Raw genomic sequence first — 26,799 nt, 5'->3', positions numbered from 1 at the left:
GTGTTTATATTTATACTGGTGCCTCCATTCATTTGTATCTATCTTCAAATAGGTGTTCATGTGGTTGTTTATATAGAACATAGAACATAGAACAATACAGTGCAGAACAGGCCCTTCAGCCCTCGATGTTGCGCCGACATCATCCCTACATCATCCCATCATTATCCATATGCTTATCCAAGGACTGTTTAAATGCCCCTAATGCGGCTGAGTTAACTACATTGGCAGGCAGGGTGTTCCACGCCCTTACCGCTCTGAGTAAAGAATCTGCCTCTGGCATCTGCCTTAAATCTATCACCCCTCAATTTGTATCTATGCCCCCTTGTACAAGCTGAAGTCATCATCCTCAGAAAAAGACTCTCACTGTCCACCCTATCTAATCCTCTGATCATCTTGCATGTCTCTATTAAATCCCCTCTTAGCCACCTTCTCTCCAATGAGAACAGACCAAAGTCCCTCAGCCTTTCTTCATACGGCCTGCACTCCAGACCAGGCAACATCCTGGTAAATCTCCTCTGCACCTTTTCCAATGCTTCCACATCCTTCCTGTAATGGGGTGACCAGAACTGCACGCAATATTCCAAATGAGGCTGCACTAGCGTTTTGTACAGTTGCAGCATGACATCACGGCTCCGGAACTCAGTTCCTCTACCAATAAAACCTAAAACACCGTAAAGCCTTCTTAACAGCACTATCAACCTGGGTGGCAACTTTCAGGGATCTATGTACAAGGACACCAAGATCCCTCTGCACATCTACACTACCAAGAATCTTTCCATTGACCCGGTATTCTGCCCTCCTATTATTCCTCCAAGGCAGGAAAGACAATAGGTTTTGCAAAAAGACTTTGAGAAATTGGAACAATAATCTCTGTGCAAAATCCTCCCACTAGTCTCACTAGAAAAGGTGATGTACGAGCCAAGTGTTTTTTATTTACACAGAGGAAGGTGGATGCCTGGAATTCACTGCTGGTGGAGGTAGTGGAAGCAGATACAATAGTGACTTTTAAAGGGTGTCTTGACAAATACATGAATAGAATGGAAATAGAGGGATACAGTCCCTGGAAGAGTAGGGGGTTTGAGTTGTGGCTGACAGTATGTTGGTGCAGGCTTGGAAGGCTAAAGGACCTGTCCTGTGCTGTAATTTTTTGTTCTAGAAGAATGAGAAATGAGTAAACACCATTAAGTGCAGGCCCAAGCTATTAACCTCTCTTCATGAGATAATCGCTCTGTACCCGGAGTCACCAACCTGATCTTCTAAAGGAGCACAAAATTCAGTTAGCAAGTTAAAGGGTGCAATGGGATAGGTGGTTACAACTCAAAGAGAAGCAGAACATGGGTATCCATAAAGGATGGCATTGGAGTAAACAGAATCTAAAAGTGAGAAAAGCTTAACTAACCGTTTAATCAGAAGGTCTAAGATGACTGGAAACAGGCAATGTTGTGCAGGTTAAAATGAAACATCAAAATTGCTACTCCTACCGTTCCCACATTCTACCCAATGAGAATTGTCCAATAATCTGTACTAAGTGCACACTGAATAAAGTAGAATTGAGATCAATACAAATAGCTTGTCTTCATTTGCCAACTATGTTCATGTACAAAGTTCAGTGGAGTATTGAACTTTCATCATGTGCCATAAGACCATAAGAATAGAAGTGCGCCACTCAGCCCATCAAGCCTGCTCCATCATTCAGCGTAATCATAGCAGATCTGGGAAACATCAACTTCCCTTGCCTGCCATATCCATACAATCCTCAATTTCCTTACTGATTAGAAATCTGCCTATCTTCACCTTGAATATACTCAATAATCCATACCCTCTGTGGTGAAACAATCCACAGATTGATTTAGATAGCCTCAAAGAAGAAATCTCTCTTCACTTCTGTCCTAAGTCAGCAACATAATTGGAGATGGTGCCCTCCGTTTCCAGATCTCCTCACAAGTGAAAACAACCTTCCCACATCTATCCTGTCAACCCTCCTAAGAATCTTACGCATTTCAATAAAGTCACTTCTTGTTCTTCTAAACACCATTGGGTGCAGGCCCAAGCGATTAATCTGTCATCATAAGACTGTCCCCCTATACCCATGGTCACCCAACTGAACCTTCTTGGAATCACCTCCAATGACAGCATGTATTTCCTCAAGAGAAGAAGAAATTGGTCACAGTGTACACCTTTAATTCAGTTCTGTACTACCTATATTCCAATGCCCTGTAGAAATAGGATCAGGATTACATTGCGGTAACTTCATTATCCTTTTGGGGAATTTCAGGATTTATTGGCTTTGCTCCGAATATTTATGAACTTGTGGAACCCTGGGATCTAGAGGACAAGCATGATGATCAACTCTTTTACACAAAAATATATCTGGATCCGAAGAAGAGGGTAAGGAACATTAAAAGAGTATAGCCATCAGTGGGCAATAGTGGAACACTGTGGTAATGTATTATTTAGTAACATAGGGCGGAATCTTCCATTATGTTGTCTAAGTTCAGTGTCAGGTGAGAAGTGACCGTCATTTCCACTTAGCACGTTGACATTTCTTAAGTGATTATGCAAATCTCAATTTATTACAGATGAGTGTATAAATAGCTTGGTGAATCTTACAGTAGAGCAGAGATGAATCCTTGACCCTGAGTTACCACTGAGTTGAAGGATCCGTTGCCTGACTTAAAGGGTACCTGGACAGCTATTGACCAGAAGCACTAATCCTGCCTTTGTTGCACCCCATCCTCCAAAACTATTACCCAGAGATGTCATAGACACAGCAGAAAATGATCCCATGTTCAGGGATGCCTCACTTTACCAGAGCAAATAGTAGTGCAGGATTCACATGACCCATCCTCAGTTAAGCATAGAAGGATAGATGTAAACAAATGGCAGGATTCAATCTATTGACTAATTCCTTTGCTGTTCTCACTTCTTGCCTGCCTTCGACTATAGAGAATGCCCCTCATTTCAAATTTCATTGTAGTTCCTGACCTTGCTGAGATTTCAATGTCATGAGGGTCCTGAATCATGGAGTGATAGAGTTGCCGTATATGAGGCCTTCACCGTAGAGAGGTGAATACATCTGAGCCTGGTTCTCATGCAGTTGACCTATTATAACAAGGATTTCCTTTCAGTTACCACCCAGAACTCTACAGTAACTCCTCCAATCTGCAAATCCCTGCGTTCAATTCAACTATGCATTATTGATGAGGAACTCTGCTCTGAGCTAGAGAAGGGTGAAATGGTCTGCGTCATTTTCACTTCAGAAGTTTCACTGCGTATTACTCTCCTCCTGTTCCACCTATTATTCTTGAACTTATTGTACCCCATGTTAGGGTAGACCTCCCCTCTCTCACACTTCATGTTCCTCCTGTTACACTGGACCCATTACAATAGCCATCCACATACCTGCTCTTTCTTTGTCTCTCTCTCTCTCTCTCTCTCTCTTTCTTTCTATCTCGCTCCCCAACCACTTCCTGAGACAATAGCTATCATCTTCCCCATGCCCATCCTAAACCTTTGCAGGATTGAAACCACCTACTGCTTTACCTTTAGAGACCCTCCTCACGTGACCATCTGCCTCTTTTCCATGAGCTGGGAATTCTCACCCTCACAAGTCCCAATTCCCCCTATCTCCGTCACTTTCCCAGTCACTCCCCTGTATCTATAAATTAATCTCCAGGACCCCAGCATTGACACAACTGATAGTACCTTTAGGCCCAGTACCCTTCGTCAACCACCAGCCCTGTCTGTGAAACCACTCCCACCTGTAGTTGCACCATTCATGTTTGCCTATGACCCTTCCCAGGTAATGGTGAACCTCCCACACTCTGACAGATATACTTGCCCAGTTTGGCCAGCCTCCTTGCCCCTTGTTTGTTACACTCCATTCTGCTTTCCTTTATCATCTTCTATGCACTGTGCAACCTAGATAACCATCACCCAATCTCAATCAAGACATGGAATAGACAAACACTCCGCAAAAAGGACAAAATAATGGCTGGTTACTCTAATACTCTTGAAGATGATGAGATTATCTAGAGCACACCTCTGTCATGTAGTAGGAATTTGTAAATCAAATATTGCTTGCTTGTGGAGAAATTAACTGGCAGAGGAAGCCTCTGGTGAGTTAGCCTTTAATAGGCATGTGTGAGATGCAAAAGCATGCAAAAGGGCTTCCAGACCTTTATTGTTGGGAAGCTCAACACACCTTAAAATTCTGTGTACTTAATTGCAAAAGTTTACCCCTCCATTAGAATTCTGAATTTTAGCCTCCTGCAAAATTAAGTTTCCCCCATGGACCTCACTTCCCACTCCTAGAAGCAGCACAACATTCTGCCCATTGTAACCAACAATGCTCTAATTATTCATGCAGTGAGATTGTCCTGTTCACATTTGCCTTGTTTCCACTTCTTTTTCCAGGCAAGTTTGAATATTACCTTGGACCACAAATGTCGGATATTCCAGAATTTAAATGGAGCACTTGGTATGTTCGGGTTTGGATCCTGCACAGGCCTCTGTGTTTTCTGCTCTTCTGAATCATAGTCAGGAGTCACACAACAAAGCATCCAATCAAGAATCCAAGCATAAAGCAGCTATGAAAACTTAGGCAAACAATGGAGTAGTGGTAATGTCAGTGGATGAATAATCCAGAAGTCCAGGCGAATGCTTGGGAACATGATTTAAAATTCCCCAATGTCAGCTTGTGGAATTCAAATTCAATTTATTCAATTACACTGAAAACTGGAAGTTAAATCTAGTCTTAGAGATGTTGATGATGACTGTCAACATTGATTGTTATAAAAGCCCACCAAGTTCACTAATGTCTTTAGAAAAGGAAATGTGCCATCCTTACCTAGTCTGGCCAATATGACTCCAGAGCTATGTGCTTGAAAGCACCTAGCAAGCCCCTTGATTCAAGTTAAAGAGCCCATTTAAGGACAGGGGGCAGCAAATGCTGTCTTGCCAGCGATGTCCATATCCAATGAAAGAATAAAGAAGAAAAGAATATGTGTACAATCATCAACTCACCTAATATTCAAGGCCAGTTCCATAGAAATGTGACCTCTTGTTCATAAAGATCATCAGGTGTGTGTGCTTGGGGCATGACCTCCTATCAGTTGTGGTTGTTTAAGATGCTAGAATAAAGGTTAACCTGGTCAGTGAAGTTATCAATCTAGGCAGAGCTGTCCTCATGCTGGTTACTGATTACCAACTGAATTCTGGCTAAAGCAGTCAATGGAAATTGGGATAACAAAGTGTGGGGCTGGATGAACACAGCAGGCCCAGCAGCATCTCAGGAGCACAAAAGCTGACGTTTCGGGCCTAGACCCTTCATCAGAGCCTCTGATGAAGGGTCTAGGCCCGAAACGTCAGCTTTTGTGCTCCTGAGATGCTGCTTGGCCTGCTGTGTTCATCTAGCTTCACACTTTGTTATCTTGGATTCTCCAGCATCTGCAGTTCCCATTATCACTGATACAATGGAAATTGGGAACTTCCTTTATGCTGGCTGCCAGTGAAGGCTGTGATTGCAACCATCACTGGACAATGAACATCCCATCTTCTTTCCCTACAGTGTACAGAGAGCTACAAGCAGGAACGCATAGTGGGAAATCTCTCCTCAGACAGTAATTTCTGAATGTTTCCAGAACTTTATATTAGATATGTTGCACATACAATCTGGTATTTATGGTCTCATTCTTAGAGGAGGTTTGACAAACTAACTTCAGGGGAAGTAAATAGAATTAAGAGCAAAAGTCAACAGATTTAACTGTGCTAACACAGTCTATCTTTTGCTGGTTTCTCTCTGATTGCCAGATGAAGTGGTTCTGAAGTTTGAAGATAAGCGAGTAAGAGCACGAAACATAGAGTATAATTCATTGCCAGTCATCATCCATGGAAATGGTCCCACAAAGGTAGGTGTGGCCCTGCTGTCACAATCCCAAGTTTATTACAGAACAAGAATGTTATTCAGATCATCTAGTGAGATTCTAACATCTACATTGTAGTGTGCAGTTGTTTCTTAGATCTCATGTCTCACACCATTTAAGATGGGGATAGAATTAATATTTTGGCTTGATGGAAGGTCTTTGATGTGAAATGTTAACTTTGTTTCTCTTTTCACAGATGTTACAGACCTGAGTATTTTCAGCATTTTCTGTTTCAGTTAGACATCTTATAACGATGTTAACTAGGAACTTGGGAAAAGAGCAGGGATGTGGCAATAAATTGTTTGATTTTTCAAAAAGCCGTCAGCTGCATGATTGGCTGAATGGCCTCCTGCATGCACATATATGTAATTCTGTACATGACTTTACCATTAATTTGCCTGGGTATCATTGCTGTCATATTCATTCACAATGTTCCTTTCCTACTGAGACAATTGCTCTCTTAACGCTTAGTTACTCATCCGTTACTCTACCATTTCGTTCTGTCACTTTCTCTGCCAGTCATTCACTCTTTCATTCATTCACTTTCTATCTTTATGCCAGTTCCCCACACTTTCTTTCGTAGTCACTGTCTCAATTTTTCTCCAGTGCATTGGTCATCAAGCCAAGCGGTAATAATCCAGAGACCCAGGTGACGTCTTTGAGAAGAGCAAATTGCCATCTTTCCTTGGTCTTGCATACATAGAGTCATACAGCAGAGAAAAAGACCCTTTGGTCCAACCAGTCGATACCAACTATAGTCCAAAGCTAAACTAGTCCCAGCTGCCAGGTGACTCCAGAGCCACAGAAGTATGGTTGACTGCCCTCTTGAAATTAGAGATGGGCAATAAATGCTGGCCCAGGCAGCTACACCCACATCCCATGAATGAAAAGAATCTGCTCCACAAAATATAGTAGAAGCGTACATCTCACTTACCAAAATGATGAATGTTTTTCTCCTTTCTATTATCAAGCACAAAAGAGACTATCAACCAGTTTCTTCAATAAAGTTAAAAAATAACTTGTTTATTTGAAATAAACTTCAATTTCACTTTGATGAGAATAGCCTTAGAGTTAGGACTTTGAATAGAAATAAGTCAGCTTTCAGAGTTTAAGACGAGGTTCAGCATATTTGTTTCTGGAAATTTCTCGGGGCCCCCAGGGAAGGTATTTCACTGAGAGACTTTTGTGCAGTTATCCTGCTGTAAAGTTTCTTCTTTTTCAGGTGAGGGAGAGAATTTTTTTTTTGCTGCCAGCTTTTTGGAGGTTTGTTATTTCAACTGACACTCCAACCTGTGCACTGAAACAGCAACTTTAGTTCAAACGATGAACTAGTCAGCCTCTAGCACTTTGGTTCTATCTCTTCCAAACCAAGTTTGTCTAGAAATTCAGCTGATCTCTTAACTGTCTTTAAAGCTTTGCTCGTCTTCTTTCCAAAATCACTTGATTTCCAACAAAACTGTAGGTGGCTAACAGTGCACATTAAAATTTGACTCAGTAATTACTGCTGAACATGACACTCAGAAGTTACATGTTCCTTCAAAACCTTTTCAAACCAGAGTCCAAACAATTTTGTATTCCAGTTCCACATTGTCCTTAAATATAATTATGTATTCCCTGAACTAATTTTCTTGCTCATTTGCTCTGACTATGTCACATTCTCTGATGCTGTTCACAAACCCGTCTCTACCTGTCTCACTTTCATTGATTCTGTTTCTAGCCCCTGTCTCTTAAACTTGCTTCTTCTACCTCTTTCACCCACTCACTAGCACACATAGGAAAAGAAATAGGCCATTCAGCCCATCAAGCCTGCCCCACCATTCAAAACAATCACAGCTGAACACTTCAATGCTGTTTCCTTATCCTATTTCCAAAACCCTGCATGACACACGTAATCACAAATCTTAAAGTTTCTCTTTTAACATACTCAGACTAAGCCTCCACAGACCTCTAGGTTAGAGAATTCCAAAGGCTCACAACCACCTGAGTAAAAAAACTTCACCTTGCACCTAGGTGTTATGCCCCTTATTTTTAAATTGTGCCACCTAGTTCAAGTCTATCAACTAGAGGAAACATTTCTTGTTTCTACCAAATTATTCTAACTGTTTGAATTCTTCACTTTTAAGATGCAGCTGAACTATATGGGGAACTACATTCCAAAGGTCTGGACCTTTGAAACTGGCTGCACAGAATGTGATAAAAACACAATAAGTTTAGCAGAAAAGAAGGTGAGTGACTCTGGTCCAAATTCTTCATTTGATACCAGCTGTGTAAGCTGGGACAGGCAGTATTGATGTTTACAGGTGCAGTGTGACTTGCAGTATTAAATCTCCTCGGCCCAGTGGCTTGAGCTAATAAATTTGAGATCTCTCCGTGTACCCCCAGTCATGAGATATACCTGAGAATGAATAGCGTTCTCAAATCTGCAATCCTGATTCATTGATCATTTTGCAAACTGGTGAGTGAGCTTGTTTTTCTCATGTTTAGGACAGTGAATTCCCTACTGTGTTCATTGGAATCTTCATTGAGCAGCCGACACCCTTTGTAGAGGATTTCTTTGAGCGTTTAGTGAATTTGAATTATCCAAAGAAACAACTCCAAATCTTCATTCACAATACAGTGAGTGTCCATCCTGCTATCTATAATTTATTTTGCTGTTGGAATCCTTGCCTTGCTGATCAGTTGGGAAAATTCTAAATCACTCCTTTGTTTATTCAATGCTTCCTAAAAAGGACTAGTGATATATTGATTGATATGTTATCAGATAGTGCCAGTGCTAAAGGAAGTTGAGTACAGAGGATGAAGTGCGACTGTCTGATTTGGCAATGTTATACTTAGAGACTCCCTCTTTCTCTATATTAACAGCAAAACCACCATGAGCAGCATGCGTGGCAGTTTGTGGAGGAACATGGAGACAAGTACCAGAATGTGAAAGTAGTTGGACCAGATGAGGAGATTGCCAATGCAGATGCTCGCAACATGGGCATGTGAGTAACAAAGAGCATTAATTAGAAATGGAGTCTCATGTTGTCCACTGATATTGCATCATGTCTGCTGTTGATAGCCCTTTTCGTTTAACTGGGGATTCGAACTACGTCTCTGGGACTTGACCACATAATCCATATTGACCCACTCAAGTGCACTCTGGTTTGAGGATATCTGTTCTCAGATGAGATATAATGAGGTCCTGTCTACCTTCTCAAGGAAACATCAAAGCAGCTTTGTAGGATCTTTTTAAGATCAAAGAATTTCTTAGTAGACTGTACCAATATTTGCCCCTTAACCAGTAGGTCAAATTTTCCCATATTGGGTGTGTAGCTTCTGGATCTCAAAGATTGCTAGCCGAGACCTTGGGGGATCTAGAGGTGAGAAGGGTGGTCACATTATAATTCCTCGTCGTGACGTGCGGTTCACAGGTTCAGGTGGGTTCAGAGGGGTTAGACGGAGGGGCATGGGTGTGACTTTCAAAGGCTACCTCTCATACTCACCATTCATGCCTCTGATTACCTTCAGACTGAAGCAATTAGAAGCTCCCACCCCAATCTAATAGGTGGGTCAAGATGGTGTCCCGTCAGGAAATTAAGACACTTTTCTGGTCTGGCAGGGAAGGCAGGCAATCAGGGAGGTGATTGGTTGAGGCCATTAATTGACCACTTAAGGACTTTAATTGCTGTCCTCATTTGACCATCTTACCCAGCACTTCGTTGCTGAGGGCGCAAAAGACATTGAGTTTGGCTCTATGTAAAGTTGCCCCACTATTTCCCTTTCACGTCATATCTTTTACCACCTCCACTGCTAGAAAAATTATGCTCAATATCAGTAAAACACATAAGCTAGCCATTATTACATGGCTGCTTCTGAGACCATGCCATTGACTGCTGTTTCCACCATTAGAAAAATGATTACTTTTTGTAACATCTTGAAATCATGAAATATGCTTAGAAGTGCAAATCTTTATGAAAAATCTTTCTCTCAACTCTGCATAGAAAAATGAGAATGTGGTTCTTTAATCAAGGTTTTTAATTATTTCTATTAGCTATTTCCTTGCATTGATATGTTAATGGATTGTGTACATGAAGTAAATGCATTACTCTTTCACAATATATGTGTGTACCCTTGCAGATGCACATTAATGTATCTATACACATTTATATACTTGTGTTCAACCATGAATCTCATGCATTCTTCACACCCTTTTCTCCACTATTTGTGACCATCCTTTCAGGCGTTTAAGGTCTAAACTCTAGAATTGCATCCCTAAATCTTTCCACCTCTACTTTTTATTTAAGATGCTCATTAAAACTATTAATTTTATAAGGCTTTCATCACCTATCCTCTGGTGCACTGTCAGATTTAATCGGATTATGCACCTGTGAGGTACCGTGGAATATTCTACTACATTAACGTGTACAAATATAAATTGTTTTCACTGATAAGAATACAATACATAGGAGTATGTTCTGGTGCCTCTGTATGAAAATTCTGACTGTTTGCATTAGAATTGCTGTTTGCAAAATCTACAGTTTAATTCTTCTGACCACAGTGACCTGTGCCGGCAAGATGTGACATGTGATTATTACTTCAGTGTTGACGTTGAAGTTGTACTGCTGAATCCTGACATCCTGAAACTCCTCATTGAACAGAACAGGTCAGAAAAAGCACCTGACAGACCCACCTCTTTATCTGTTACTTTCCAGTTGAAATTTGGTTGGGAAGGATGGGCGAGAGATAAGAGTTAAGGCTACATTTTCTGTCAACACCCCACAAGGTGAAGCAGAGATGGTTCATTTACAGAAACACTTCTTTGTGGTGCTATGTCACTGCAAAGTAATGGAACAGTAGGCACCAGGAACAAAGGTGATTCTGGTCGTTTAAACACACTGCTGAATTGCATTAAACTCCTCAGCATCAGCTCACTGACGTTAACTATATGGAATATCATTTCAACATGGCAGGACAGAAAGTCCCCAGTGTTCCACTGTGAGTAGAGGATTATAGTAGGAAGAAATGCAATCAAATGAAACCATGCAAAACAGAAGGAGGTAAGCAATCCACCAGAAATGGGAGAAAAGACTGTTTATAATTCTTGGAAAAATGTGTGCAGAACCATAGACTGAGTGAACTTGAGGCTGTTGTTCACCCACATGTTTCATGACGCATTCACAAATGGGCAAAGGTGTTTTATTTATCAGCACTTGCACGATGACATCATTATGTGCAAATGCATCCTGGCAGAGCAAGCGTTGTCGTAGCAGTATGACATCCTCAGAACAGGCTGTGGTGTCCATCTTTGCCACCTGTCTCGGTGCTTAGCAGCACAAACTCAATGTGTTAAGCTACATCAAACAAGAACATTGGGTGGACAGATCAAACAGCCTGGTTCAACCTCCTCCCATTGATGGTACTAAAAATGACCTGGGGCATTCACCAAAAATCCAGTTTGTCACACTCTCAACAGGAAATATAAATCAAAACAAATGACCAGCTAATGATATCTTTGGTTCCTTGTACATGATCATATCAACAATACCAGATGTATCAACCAGACCAGCCATAATTGAATGAAGGAGAGTTTCCCTTATTGCAATACTTAAGTGTTCTTCCCTATTTATTTGAGGGTAATGTTCCTTCTGGGTTGCCAGACCTATAATCTCCTACATCTAAGAGATCTGCAATGCATCAAGACTTGCCCAAATCTGCCCAATGTGACTATTGAGCAGAAAGATATCGAACAACTCAGTTCATTATAGCTGGACTCAAAATACTCAAAGGCAGCAGGCAAAATCAGCACAAGCACCCACAATCCCTTTAAAGTATCATAATGGGGACCACCAACAGCAGAGAAGTCACTTCCATGCATGAAACTGTTAAAAATCCTGAGGAGCTTTTTCACTGATGATGCCTGGTTGCTACTGATAAGCAGGAGAGAGGCAGCCTGTAACAGGAACAGCACAGGGAAAGTGAAAGGCAGCAGTGGGCAAGGCTTCAGAGGCTGGATGAAATGAAGCTGGCCATTGCAGATGGGGTAAATGGGGTGTAGCGAGTTTTGAGAAGATTTGTAGCTCAGGTTGAGGTTCTGGATGTAAGTTTGCTCGCTGAGCTGGAAGGTTCATTTTCAGATGTTTCGTCACCATTCTAGATAACATCATCAGTGAGCCTCCAGTGAAGCACTAGTGTTATGTCCCGCTTTCTATTTATGTGTTTAGGTTTCCTTGGGTTGGTGATGTCAGTTCCTGTGTTGATGTCATTTTCTGTGTTGGTGATGTCATTTCCTATTCTTTTTCTCAGAGGGTGGTAGATGGTCTCCAAATTAGTGTGTTTGTTGATGGAGTTCCGGTTGGAATGCCATGCTTCTAGGAATTCTCGTGCGTGTCTCTGTTTGGCTTGTCCTAGGATGGATGTGTTGTCCCAATCAAAGTGGTGTCCTTCCGCATCTGTATGTAAGGATACTAGTGATAGTGGGTCATGTCTTTTTGTGGCTAGTTGATGTTCATGTATCCTGGTGGCTAGCTTTCTGCCCGTTTGTCCAATGTAGTGTTTGTCACAGTTCTTGCAAGGTATTTTGTACATCATTTACGAACGTAATTTACAAAATACCTTGCAAGAACTGTGACAAACACTACATTGGACAAACGGGCAGAAAGCTAGCCACCAGGATACATGAACATCAACTAGCCACAAAACAACATGACCCACTATCACTAGTATCCTTACATACAGATGAGGAAGGACACCACTTTGATTGGGACAACACATCCATCCTAGGACAAGCCAAACAGAGACACGCACGAGAATTCCTAGAAGCATGGCATTCCAACCGGAACTCCATCAACAAACACATTGATTTGGAGCCCATCTGCCACCCTCTGAGAAAAAGAACAGGAAATGACATCAACACAGGAAGTGACATCACCAACCCAAGGAAACCTAAACTCATAAATAGAAAGCGGGACATAACACCAGCGCTTCACCGGAGGCTCACTGATGATGTTACCTAGAATGGTGACGAAAGGTCTGAAAATGAACCTTCCAGCTCAGTGAGCAAACTTACATCCAGTAAATGGGGGGGTGGAGAGAGTCAGAAAAGAGAGGCTGGTGAGGCCAGAAACTATTGGAGGGCAAGAAAGCAAGGCTAATGAGGCTGCAGCCTGGGAAACTCAGCTGTTGTGCAGGGGATGAGGGAGTTGGTGAGGGTGAGGGCCTTAGGGCTGTAGGTGAGTGAAGCTGCAACGTGAGGACGGGAGCTACAAAGGGAAGCAAAGGACTAGAAAAGTGGAAAGGAGCTACAATGGAGAGAGAGCTGTTTTAAATCTTTCAGCCAAGTAATACTCCATGAACTGAGAGCCAGGAAAACATGAAGTAATTAAGTCCTTGGAAAGGAATGTGAAGTCACTTAAGATTGCAGACATTCAGGAGTTAGCTACTGTAAACGACAAAATGTGATGGGCACTCTCTGTGTCAATTGGATTATTTAATACAGAACAGTATTATTTCACAATGATTTGCATTTGTGCATTATCGCATCTCAAACTCTTGTGAACAACCTTGTTGATTAATTTTAATTATTTCTTTGATCCAAGTGGAAGGTCATTGATGAGAAGCCCTTAAGGAAAATATTAATGGAAAGTAACCTTTCAGAGGCTTACAAAATACTCAGTGGATGAGAAGTATGATATTATGCCACAGTACTTTGGGGGTTGATGTTAATTATGATAACCTGAGCTGCTGGTAAACCAGGCAAAAAGAATAAGAATTTGGTTTAAGTGTAGAAATGGAATTCAGAGCCACATTCCTTCAGATATGGAAGCTTACTTATAGTAAGCACTGAAGAATTGTAATGCTTTTTTTGAGTTTAGAATGGCTCTAACCTTTATAATAAATGTCATCAAATATCTTGATCCTTGCAGACCGATACTGGCACCTCTAATCAGTCGCCACAGGAAGCTGTGGTCTAACTTCTGGGGGGCACTTGATGTTGATGGATATTATGCCCGATCAGAGGATTATGTAGATATTGTTCAGCAACACAGAATGTAAGTATCAACCTTAAAAACACTTTCATTCTCAAACATTATGATATTGTCAATCACCTCCCGAATAGGCAGAAGTACCTTAATATACCGAGAAGCCCTGTATCTGATCTCCACATGAATCGTTGCAGTAGTGCTATTAGATAGGTGTAATTATATTTTTGGGGAGCATTTCACTCTCATCGAGTTGAAAAATGCAAAGGGCAACAATCTATTGCACATGTTGCCACACAGACTCTGACACCCCAATCTGAACAAACGCTTTTCGCAAACTCACTTCAAAAGTAGAATTCCAGCATCAGTTTTCTTTGGAGCTTACTGAGAACAAAATTGTTGGTGTGTTGCTGATCACTTCTAGCTATAAGGCGGCACGGTGGCTCAGTGGTTAGCAGCGCAGCCTCACAGCACCAGGGACCCGGGTTTGATTCCACCCTCGGGCGACTGTCTGTGAGGAGTTTGCACATTCTCCCTGTGTCTGTGTGGGTTTCCTCTGGGTGCTCTGGTTTCCTCCCACAGTCCAAAGATGTGCAGGCTAGGTGGATTGGCCATGCTAAATTGCTCAAAGTGTTCAGGGAGGTGTAGATTAGGTGGGTTATAGGGGGGATGGGTCTGGATGGAATGCTGTGAGGTTTGGTGTGGACTTGTTGGGCTGAAGGGCATGTTTCCACACTGTAGGGATTCTATGATCAGTGGGCAATATGTGTTGTGGATCCATTGCAAACTCCCTTCCCTTTGGACAATTATAGATAGGTTGGTTCTACTCTGGATTCACTCCACAGTGGACTATTTTAGTTGAATTTGGATGAAATCCAGTTTCCTTCCAATTTTGATCTTCATAGCAGGATTGGATCCACTTTGGCTCATTCACAGCTGGGTTCAGATTCACTTTAAATTTGCTTCTTATTGAACCATTAGGCTGGGGGTGAAAGATTCTCTTTCATGACTGGACTTAAATCAACATTTCAGAGAATCATTTGACATGGCTGTTTCTTCATCATTGGGATAAAACCTCGAGAATCCTTCCCTAACAATATAGTGGGTGTACATACAGTACATGAGTGCAGCAGTTTGAGAAGGTGACTCACCACTGTTTTTTCTTGATTAAATATTAGTCTTATCAGTGACAGCCACAGGTCATGAATTTAAAAAATGGATTGACCTGCAGATGATAGTTTTCCTGATACTTGGCAGTGGGGAAATAGAATGGTTTCCCAGTGGAACAATGTGGATACAATTTGCAGCAATCTGTTAAAGAGGCACCAGTTAGGCTGAAGGGCAGCAAATAGGAGTTGTCATTGGGAATTGACATTCATAGTTCCCAGGAAAGACAGTGATCTGCATAATTTGCCAAAGATTTAAATTACTTTCAGGTACTAATGTGCTCTGTTTCTGTGCAGTGGCCTCTGGAATGTTCCATACATCTCCAGTGTATACCTAATCCAAGGCACTTTGCTTCAGTTAGTCCTGACTGAGAAAGATCTCTACCATGCTGGCAGCTTGGACACAGACATGGCTTTCTGTCACAATATTAGGGAACAGGTGAGTGTGCTGCTCCCCAACAAGTGAGTAGCTCACCAGAGCATCTTCCTCAGAGATTATGCATAGGAAATGGAGCCTCTTGGCAGGAATTAGAAGTTGTGATCATGCGCGCACACACGCACACAAACGCGCGCACATACACCTGAGTATCAGGATTAATCTGTGCGGTTTTTTTTTGCTGTAGGGAATCTTCATGTACATCACCAACAGGCATGAATTTGGACGCATTCTCTCCCTGGCAAATTATCATACTGATCACCTGCACAATGACCTGTGGCAGATCTCTGAAAACCCACAGGTACACCTAAAATGCAGAGAGTGGGGGAGGTGGGAGTTAGACCTCTAAACCTGAGATACAGTAATGGGACTGAACTCATTTATGTTTTGTGTGATTCACCGTATAGCATGAGACTGAACCCAAAATCTTGTGATCCCAGAGTTCCTGTCTGCTTCAATGTTGAGCAAAGCATCGAATTGTGGAAGAGTTCCTGGTGTCACTCAAGGCCCCTGGAACAGCAGGGTCGAAAGAAAGAAGCAATATATTCCAGTTCATTACTCAAATATTTGTGCTGTAATTACTGAAATATTTGTGCACTTTCCTTTTAAAATACCAAATGAAGTTGAATCAAAATAAGGACTATCTCCTTTTCTCTGTTTATTTAATTGATCTCTGACTAATAATTCAGAATAGCTGTGTTAAGAGTCCAAGTTATTTGCTCTGACATATTGACTAAAGAGAGTGAAAGGCCTGCAAAGACACAACACAGCACAACAGGTATGAATGGCATTCCATCCATTTTCCTTTGTTTGTGTTACAGGATTGGGAAGATAAGTACATTCATGAGAACTACAGCTCAATAATGGAAAACAAGATCCTTCTACAGGTAAAGATCTGCTATATGAATGAATGCGTGGGCTACTGACCAACATCTGAGTACTTACATAGTCATCCTGATCCAGTCTGCGTTAGAATCTGGCAACTGATGTTGCCACAATGCATTGTGTCTTTGGGAGAAGTGTGTGCAATGAAATCCATTTTCACCCCCAGCTATCTTCTGACCGTGTATTGAGATCAGCAAGTGAAGCTGGAATAGATCAACTCTTGGTGGTTCAGGGAACAGAACAAACACAGTTAGGATGTTCTCGATTACTGCAGACCCCAAAATTGGGGGTCATGGTTTAAGGATATGGGTAGGCTATTTAGGACTGAGATGAGAAATTTCTCCACCTAGGGCCTGGTGAGCCTGCTGTTTGCTCTGCACACAATGCAGTTGAGGCCAAAAATTGAAATGTTTTCAACATTCAGATAAATAAAATTATTAGGGCTAAAGGGATCAAAGGTTATGGGGACAAAGCAGGAACAGGGTACTGAGTTGGAAGATCAGGCTTGATCATATTGAATCATAATAAGTGATCAAATGGTTCTATTTTTGATGTTTCTAGAAGGTCTTGTTTTTAAAATTGAGTGTAATTGTCATGTGCAATGGTCACATGTGACAATAGTGTCAACAGGGTAATGTGTAGTCGTTGTATATAACGATAAAAGTAGTGCTTGCATTCCAGTGTGAAATCTGGTAGGGGTCACTGTGAGATGTGCATATAAGCACATGACATCTATAAGTGCTGCAGAGCGATAAACTTCCATGTTGGTATATGTGTTAGGTATGATCATGTGACAGATTTTGAGATAATCCAGTTTCATGAACATTGATTGACATAGTCCAACACACAATAATTGCCTGCTGTACAGGCAATTGGGCCATGTGGTAGATTCTAAACCATGTATTTGATACATGTTGGTGTTGTTTTACAGCCTTGTCCAGATGTATACTGGTTCCCTATTTTCACTGAACGAGCCTGTGATGACATTGTTGAGGAGATGGAGCATTATGGACAGTGGTCAACTGGAGACAATAAGGTGAGAATGCTAAAGATCAAAGATCAAGTATTACTTCTGTGTATCTGAACACATTTTCTAAATGATTTTTCCATTTCTATCTCAGGACACACGTATTCAGGGTGGATATGAAAATGTGCCAACAATTGATATTCACATGAATCAGATTGGATATGAGAAAGAATGGCAGAAGTTTTTAAGAGAATATATTGCACCTTTAACAGAAAAGATCTACCCAGGCTATTACACCAAGGTCAGTCCAGCTGTCCAGTGCTGCATTCTCCAGTCCATTCTGTGATTGGTTAGTTGTTTCCTTTCACTCTACTAGAGTACATAATGCATTAATATCCAATTAAAACCCAGTATTACCAGGAAAATGGGTCAATTTTAATCACACCCTGAGACTGACAATTCTGCAGGCAATAGCAGTCAAAAGATTGAGATAGTCTGTGTTAGCTAAGCCTTTATAATAGGGAATGCCTAACAGACCAGAGTTGCAAGCGCAGAGACCTCAGAGAGGTTTACAGAGATAAGGAGGGATGAGGAACTGGAGGGATCTTAAAATAAAGATTAAAATTGTAACATATTTATCTTAAACCTGAGTCATTCAAGATTAGTGAGAATAGAGGTGACGGTTAAACCTTGTCCCAGTCTTGATGAGGGTAGCAGAGTTTTAGAGGTACTTAAGGTTATGGAAAAGGAAAGAGGGGAGGCTTGTCAGAAGAATGTTGGAACAGTCAAGTTGGGAGGGAATAAAAGCAGGGGTGAGGTTTTCAGTGGCTGATGAGCTGAAGCAGGGATGGCTGATGTCACAAACATAAGCAGACAATCTTGGTCACAAAATAAATATGGGATCAGAAGCTCTGCTCAGAATCAGAAAGCTAAAGTTGCAAAAAGACTGTACCTCCCTGCAGAGTAGCCGGGAAAAGTGGATTCGGTGCCTAGGGAACTGTGTTTGTGGCAGGAACGGAAAATGTCTTTGGTCTGTCTAATATTTAGTTGCAGAGACTTTCTACTCATCCCATACAGTACGTTGACAAAGGATCTGTACAATTGGAGGCATTGGGGGAATTTCAAGAGACAATGGTAAAAGATGCATGTGATCAACATACATGTGAGAATTGATATGTTTTGTCAAGAAGCAGCATGTTGTTGAGAACTAAGAGCAGACCAAGTCTAGATAAATTACATTTCACAAACCAAGTTTCCAGGTGATGCGGACAGAGCGGCGATATGGCTTCATTGATTCACTGAAGAGGCTGCTGCCTCTGCTACAGCACGGTAAATGTAACTTTTGAATGAATAATATGTTGAGTTTATTCATGCAGGGACCAGAATTTAAGTTCCTGTTGATTCTACCTAGATGTTTGGTACTTGAGAAAATGATTTGGAAACAAAGACACTAAAACTGTTGAATACATTTAGAGTAATTTCTCACCCTCTCTATAATTGCTTAAAATTAGGACAATATAGCAGCAGATATGGAAATACTTCAGCTTAACAGTTTCCTCATCAGCAGTGCAAATGTTAAGATCTGATCAAGGCTTGGTGTTTGAAACCTAAGGTTCAAGCATGAAATGAAACACTTTGCAGCAAACCTTTCCACAGTCAATGTTGACAAAACTGCTTGGGCATATTCCTGGAAGTTTTATCATAATGGCCATCAGGCCAACTGTTCCAACCAATTAAAAAGCTCTTTGCTGTTTCCAATAGCTTTTAACACATTTTTAAAAAATTTGCCTTTGATTTTTCTCACAGCAGATCAGGGAATTTTCTTGGGATACCCTGTAGCTTAGATAGTAACCGGGAATTCACTGATCACAACACGCTGTATGCCCATGAGAGATTGGAGCTCCTGTTCCTGATCCCTGCCCTGTTACTATCGATAGAAAGTGTTTGTGTGTGGAAAAGTCTGAGATCAGACTGAACTTTGCTCTCATGTTACCACTGTTGAATAACTTCATAATATCTTCTTTGTCTGAAGCATGACCCCTTTGGTGTCATCGCAGAAGCAGCAGTATCTGTGCAACTCCGCACAAGAGGCAGTGATGTCTAGAAAGAAACTGTAAAAGTAACACAGGAAAAGAAACTAATTGTCAAGTTATTCTACTTAGTAATAAACTTTTACTTTAATAAATTAGGGATAAAATCCAATAGGAGCAGGGACTAAAATGAGCATCTAAAATGATTATAAACTGTAACAACTTTGACTTTTATCGCCATGGTTACTAATGCTGGTTTTATTTCTTCCATGTTAAATTTCTGCCTCCCAGGCGTTCTCGTTTCTGAACTTTGTAGTGAGATACAAACCCGAGGAGCAGCCCTCGCTTGAACCCCACCATGATGCCTCAACCTTCACTATTAACGTAGCTCTAAACAGGGCAGGAGTTGATTATGAGGTAAAACTGATTCAGTCTCGCTGGAATGCAGCAGGAGGATTTGCCTGCAATGAAGGAGAAATCTGAGGCCTTGCTGCTGCTGTATGCAGGAAAAGTACCAGGCCTAGGTTGTCATGACAATGGAGGTAGCTCAAGGCCTAGATGAAGTCAATGCCTGGGGACGACAGGACTTTGTAAGATGGGGTTTGGTGCTCTCTCCTCAGTGTCTGCTCTGTAATGGATGCTGCATGGTACTGCTTCACACCCCTTTTCTTTCTTACAGGCTCTCTTTGACCTGGCCTTTGTAGTTAGATATAAACCTGATGAACAGCCATCTTTAATGCCACATCATGATGCTTCTACTTTTACTGTAAACATTGCACTGAACAAAGTTGGAGTTGACTATCAGGTAAGTTGTATGACTGATGTTTGGGATTGAGCCTATCTGGTTTACTCAGTACTCCAAAGCAGAGTGGGTTTCATGACCTATCCTACTGGAACTTGTACTGAATCGACACATGGCTGTGATATGAATACTGCAGTTTGCTGAGTGGAGACCCCAAAGCTCTCAGAATTTGGTAAATTTATTCTTCCTCTTTATTCTGATCTTGCATGTTTCTAAAGTTATGTTTGCGCTGTGGAATGTTCCAACTCAGTGGATGCATGATCATTCTAACTATTAACAGCCAATGTAGACTGAGGTCAGATAGTTCAACTAATGGTGGTCTTTAAACTGAGGGGGAAGGTAAGGATGTGTCTAGAAACATCCATGAGATTTTTTCTAATAATTTGCCAGTTATAATGTGTTGTTGACAATAGGGTATTGCTGAATGTTTATGTATTTACTTACAATAAGACTTGTGAGATTCTCACTGCCAGGACAGTTTGAACCAGAATTCTTGAAACCAGTTTTGATTTTTAGTGTCAACCTAATATGATCTCAGAATGTCCTCCAACTATCTCAACCATGGACAATGTTACCGATCCCAATGTATGCAGCTTGTTTACCTTAAGTGTTTGATTTAGTTGCAAATTTTCCCGTAAATTCTAAAAACAAGACTCTTTATCCGCCCACTCTGCACTTATCACTCATTCATGTGGTTGCCTCATTTGCCATTCACACTAAGAGTCCAGATGGATGTAAGTCAGTTAGTCTGCTAAGACAGCAGGGTTGTTGACAAGACAAGTTGGATTCTAAGGAATGCAAAAAAATGAAATATTTATTTCATTACAATAGTAACTATGCTGTTAAACTCTGGATTGCTAAGAACCCAATTTATGCTTTCCTGATAAGATCAGAAAACACCTCCGCCCACCTCTGTCTGTCTGTATTCTCTGTCAGAGTCAGTTTCTATGTCACAATATTTCTCTATCTGCCAGTCTGTGTCTTTCTCTGCTCTCGCTGTTTACTCGATCAACCCTTATTCAGGAACTGACGATTAATATTAAGGACTGAAAAAGCTATAAGATCAAAAGCCCTGAGTTACACTTTACAATAGGGTGCAATTTGTGAACCATAAATACAAGGAATTTTTGAAGGAAAGCAATACCAGTACCTGGCCTGTTTTATCATTTCTCACATTCATTCCATGGGATTTTTCTCAATCAAAGTGGCCTCACAGGGGGAACCAATTATAACTTCCGATATTTGCTGATTTCGCGCTGAACAGGACGAAATAATTTTGAGTTTATGATGTTAGGCTTGCATTTGGGGTAGATATACAGTAGTTCCACACTTTGAGTCTGTTTTAAACTCCTCCAACATTTGTCTTTGTCACAGGTGAGGTGGGAAACGGAGTTAGAGATCACTGTCAAATACTCCTGGTCCTGCTCTGACACCTTTAGGGGGAACAGCAATTCTCCACCAGATTGAATCAGTGTGTCTAGTTTAAAGCAGTATTATTGGAAACACCTCAGTCCTGTAGCCAGGCTTCAGCACCCAGCTCATGAGTCCCAGCTCCCCACTCCTTCCAACCAATGTTAATTCCCAACTGTTATCAATATCCAGCTTTTTTTCTGTGTGTTGTGGAGAGGACGGTATATATCAAACCCATCTTTGTAGCCTGGTCTTCGTTCATGTTAAATGTTAAATATTTATTTTCCTACCTTTTTTGTTTTGTGATTGAATGGTTTGTGGTTCCCAAATACACCTTTCCCCAGCCTCCTAAGATAACTGAGACTTTATCTGTTCAGTAGGCTACAGACAAAGACAAGACTCAGTTTTACTTTGGGGTTTGTGAAGCGCGCTGACACAGGTCTTTGAGTATAACAGGACTGAGTGGCCCAGCACTAACAATAGGTATAACAGGTCAGACTGTGTATGCCCCTGCACAGACTATATATAACCAGTAGATTTCTTATGATGTTTCAGTATCCTGTTTATAAGCAGTGCTCTGAAAAACAAAAGAGCTCTGAATTTAATTATGATTGGATCATTATGTGTTTAGCCTTTACTCTGACACAGCAAACCATTGCTGTTATACTGAAGGTTGTTATGTCTCTTGCAGGGAGGTGGCTGCAGGTTCATCAGGTATAATTGTTCCATCCAGGCTCCTCGGAAGGGCTGGGCCCTCATGCATCCAGGGCGATTGACCCATTACCACGAGGGTCTTCCAACCACCAGAGGCACAAGATATATCGCTGTCTCTTTTGTTGACCCTTAATTAAAGTGCTTACAATTTGAATGCATGCAGCAGAAACTGTTACAGACTGTTTGTGACATACCGCAGTTTGACCTTTCTCAGAATATTGCAGCAAGGATGGCCCATATTCCTACTTTGTATATAATGGTTTATAGAATTCCCCAAGTGCTTAGTATAAAGAGATAGTTACACCAGGTGCAACTGTGTCAGTTGTGAAGTTAGGTTGAGTTTTAGTCAAGTCCAAAACAACATGTATCTAACTTGTAGGTTCTAAAGATAAAGCACAGCCCCCTCTCTTTAATAATGGAACAATAAGTAATCCACAGCTTTTAAAGTTACGGTGCTACCCCATTGCATATTATGCAGACCCCATGAAAGCTAAATGCTGAAGGCATCTGGCTATTCAATTCCATTTTAGCTTGAAATGGTTGGATACAGTAACTTCCTGTGTAAATCGGGCTCTGGCTCTTTTTGAATCCTGGAGTTCAAAGTACTCCCATCCCTTCACAGCCAGGGTAACAGAGAGGTTACTGTGACCGAATCTCTGCCCTGTGTCAGGCTAAACCCACTGGGTATGTACATGCATGTTTTGTGGTTTGGGGCAGGATTGATTTGTCAGTATTGGTTTAATTATCTGCCAATACTCTCTCATGTGGAACAGAAATGCCAGTTCCCTTTGCAAAAGAAGCAAGTTAAAAATGGAAAAACTCAGAAAGTTCAATCAATAAGCTTTGTAAGAAGGGAGGGAGAGGAGATTGAGTTGTGAATCACGGTCTGGTTGTCCTGACTGGTTGTAGGAATTTCAAAATTGGAACTAAGTGGTAATGACAGAATTGAGGAGAAATTTCTTCAAAGGTCTGAAAATACAGTACCACTGAAAGAGCTTAAAGGGAAGGAATTTACTTGAGCAATGAAGTTTAGAAGGGCTAGGAGAAAGGATAAGGAGTTGGCTGAGGGCTACTCCTGCCTTTAAGAGAGTCCTGACTCCTGCTAGTTGGATGCTCACTGGAAGCTTTCAGTATTCACGCCTTGGAGAACAAAGCTGAGGAGCGTGTCTCAGTATTAACACAGATTGAGAATAAATTGAGCATTTCATATATGCTGCTACAGATTTCACTTTATTTTTATTAGTAGATCTCCAACCTAGGTGGCATTTATGGTAATTGGAAACACACAAACTGTCACTGCCCTTTTTGGGATTTTGTCCCCAACATTTCTCATTATAAAGACCAAATTTTTTTGTCTCAGAATGTGTCAAGAAGAGAGTTGAACCATCATGTCCCAAGAAATACAAACATCTCCCTGCTGTGCTTCCAACTCTGACTGCATGCATTGAACCCACAGTGTGACTGAATAGTATTGGCAATACTGCAAATGCCCTTCAGACTACCATTATAGAGTCATAAAGCACAGAACCAGACCCTTCATTCCAACTTATCCATGCCGACCAGTTTCCTAAATTAAACTAGTCCCACTTGCTTGCATTTGACCCATATTCATCTAAACCTTTCCTATTCATGTACCAATCCAAATGTCTTTTAAATATTGTAACTGTACCTGCACTTACCATTTCCTCTGGCAGTTCACACACATTCCACACACAAACCACCTTCTGTGTGGAAAAAGTTGCTTTTTCAATCTTTCTCTTCTAACGTTAGAAAATGCTCTCTAGTTTTGAACTATTCCACCCTAGGGAAAAGACCTTTGCTATTCACCTTATCTATTCGCCTCATGATTTTATAAAACTCAATATGGTCACCTTTCAACCTCCTACATTCTGGTGAAAAAACTGCCAGCTTGACCTAATAACTCAAACCCTCCAGTCCTGACAACACCGTGGTAAAACCTTTCTGAACCCTTTCCAATTTAATAATATCCTAACATGTTCAGAGATATAAAATTAGATTAATGGAGGAATGGTGACAGACCAGGGCTCAATCTTGGGATTCATATGAACACTGTCAAATATTTAAGGATCATTAATGTTTAAGGCACTTCTCTCTTCTTCCCAACTCCTGCGGCTAATTTTCAGAAGTTTTTTTTTGTCTTTTTCAGGTTATTATTAACTTTCTACTCTGATGTATTTGGCTTTCACAGAGCATAGCCTTCTCATTCCAGATCTGGAGATGGGCTGAAAAACATAGGCAGTATTTTTTGATAAACTTTGCGTCTCGTAACTTGTTCTGATGGAGGGTGGGGCTGTGTATCCACAAGTATCAGAAACTGTCTATATTCTGAAATTTGCACATTGAACATTTAACAGTTCATAGAGTTCCATAAAGGTTGATCAGAACTATTAAGCTCTCAATAGGAAGATATACAGAGGGAAAACATAGAAAGTAAGATTTGAGAGCATACAGAATCTGTAGCCCTTTGATTTTTGAACTGTCAAAGTAAAAAACATAAATTATGATCAAACATTTTCTGTTTTCTTTGCTGATACAATATTTCATGTAAGTTGTAGGAGGGTACTGGCCAATTTCAATTGCAATTTGTGGAAACGGTGAGGATCTCAGAATCTGTAAAGTGCGAAGTTGGGCTGCTCGCCCATCAAGTCTGCATCAATCTGCCAAACAGGATCACACCGAAGCCCAGCCATATTCCCATATCCTTGCATTTACTATGGCTAACCCACCTAACCTACACATCTCTGGACACTGTGGACAATTTAGCACTGCCAATCCACCTAACTTGCACATCTTTGGACTGTGGGAGGAAACCCCACACACAAACAGGGAGAATGTGCAAATTCCATAGTCATTTACCCAAAGCTGAAATGAAACCTGGGTGTCTGGCATTGTAAGCCAGCAGTGCCAACCACTGAGTCACCGTGCTGCCTGTCTCTGCTCAATTAGTTACTGGAGTAACTCAACTACAGTGCAAATGTTAGTTTATGAGGGAAGGTTGAGTAGAATATAAGTGGGGTTGATAGCGTAAATATTGACTGTTTTACCTGAGTGGAGAACCTAGATAGTTAAAGAGTCTTAAAAAAAAAGAACTGTGGGTGCTGGAAATCAGAAACAAAAACAGATAAAGGGATGGACATTCAGAATTGAGCACAATAGAAATTTCTTTACTCAGAAGATTGTGAAGGAAATTAGATCGAGATTAGCAGGAAAGTGAGTTGAGGTTGTGGATCAGCTAGGATCTAAGCTTCAAGAGATTGAGTGACCGACTTCTGGCTTCTAACGTTTTAATTCACAACTAACGGATCAGATCAATGTTCTGCTGTCCAGCCATTCAGTCATGATTGGTGGTGAACAATTAGCCAATAGAACTGTGTGGCTCCATAAGCATTCCCATCCGTATTGATGACAGAGCCTGGCATAGAAAATGAAAGACGGACTGAAGCATCTACAATTCCTAAGAAGGGTCTAGACCCGAAACATCAGCTTTCCTGCTCCTCTGATGCTGCTTGGCCTGTTGCGTTCAGCCAGTTCTGCACCTTGTTATCTCAGGTTCTCCAGCAGCTGCAGTTCCTACAATCTCTGAAGCATCTACAACCAGGTTTAGCTAAATGTGCCAAGTTGATGAATCACCTTGCCCTCTTCCCGAGTTTCTCAGCTTCACAGATGCCAGTATAGTTGGCTCAAGACTTTGTGTGAAATTTAAACCCTCTTCTGTGATGTGTTTGAGAACAGGGACGGGGGAAACACTTAATCAAGTGATGGGTGGGGACCTGGCTGCCTTTCCGTCTCTGCCCAATTAATCCAAGGTGGGAAGGCATATGTAGATGGTATTCATGCCCTGCTGCCAAGTGAGATTTTTAAACAGCCCACTCAACGACAGACCAAGAGTCAAAATGCAGGAGGCCTGAAAAGCAAACTGTATCAGGAACCCATACGGAATTTGCGCGAGGCATGAGTGCCTGATTAAGGGGCCAAATAGCTAACAGCCAATCCCATGCCCTTGTGGTTAAACCCCCATCCCATGGTATTTTCCCCCTTCCCACCATCTGTGTTCATTGACAATTCTGCTTCACCAGTGGGTGTAGTACTGGTAGCACAACCAGTCAATGAAACTTATTGACCAATCAGTGGCCAGCAGCTGTAAGGGTCTATGATGCTGGGGTAGGCCTGCTGTTGCCCACCTATGTGCTGGCACACCTACCCAAAAAAAAGGGTCTCACTGGATTTTCCACCTGGCAGATGGGAGAACTGTTGCATCCATTAAATTGGACACAAGACTGCAGTCGAGGCCAAATCAAACATAACTTGCTATGTCTTGAGACTGTATAAAGCATTAAGGCTCTCTACTGCCTATCACCTGAGGCATTTTTTTCACACAGAGTGTGCGTTGTACATGGAAAGAACTGCCAAAGGAAGTGGGAGATGCAGATACAGTTACAACATTTAAAGTCATTTCCACAGATACATGAATAGAAAAGGTTTA

At 41.3% G+C, this 26,799-nt stretch overlaps 1 protein-coding gene across 3 annotated transcripts in view; it reads left to right on the top strand.

The window, feature by feature from the left end:
• The window catches only part of plod1a (procollagen-lysine, 2-oxoglutarate 5-dioxygenase 1a), a 34,290-nt gene extending 9,463 nt beyond the window's left edge, over positions 1-24,827 (top strand). Inside the window, exons 5-20 of one of the 3 annotated variants that reach the window (XM_048561392.2) lie at positions 2,276-2,388; positions 4,417-4,480; positions 5,812-5,909; positions 8,048-8,149; positions 8,409-8,540; positions 8,787-8,908; positions 10,465-10,569; positions 13,829-13,954; positions 15,349-15,490; positions 15,675-15,788; positions 16,309-16,374; positions 17,304-17,408; positions 17,494-17,640; positions 19,661-19,786; positions 20,049-20,174; positions 22,273-24,827. In XM_048561392.2, coding sequence (XP_048417349.1) covers positions 2,276-2,388; positions 4,417-4,480; positions 5,812-5,909; positions 8,048-8,149; positions 8,409-8,540; positions 8,787-8,908; positions 10,465-10,569; positions 13,829-13,954; positions 15,349-15,490; positions 15,675-15,788; positions 16,309-16,374; positions 17,304-17,408; positions 17,494-17,640; positions 19,661-19,786; positions 20,049-20,174; positions 22,273-22,428 — 1,844 coding nt within the window. In that variant the 3' untranslated portion in view covers positions 22,429-24,827. The remainder of the gene's footprint in view (positions 1-2,275; positions 2,389-4,416; positions 4,481-5,811; positions 5,910-8,047; positions 8,150-8,408; positions 8,541-8,786; positions 8,909-10,464; positions 10,570-13,828; positions 13,955-15,348; positions 15,491-15,674; positions 15,789-16,308; positions 16,375-17,303; positions 17,409-17,493; positions 17,641-19,660; positions 19,787-20,048; positions 20,175-22,272) is intronic. The other 2 variants (XM_048561393.2, XM_048561394.2) reach the window with 2 other exon arrangements.
• Positions 24,828-26,799: the final 1,972 nt, after the last annotated feature.

The sequence above is a fragment of the Stegostoma tigrinum genome, chromosome 28 (genome assembly GCF_030684315.1).
Source record: "Stegostoma tigrinum isolate sSteTig4 chromosome 28, sSteTig4.hap1, whole genome shotgun sequence".
In the NCBI taxonomy this organism is placed as follows: Eukaryota; Metazoa; Chordata; class Chondrichthyes; order Orectolobiformes; family Stegostomatidae; genus Stegostoma; species Stegostoma tigrinum.
Note: the sequence above shows the minus strand (reverse complement) of the source record. Positions and strands in the feature narration are given on the sequence as shown.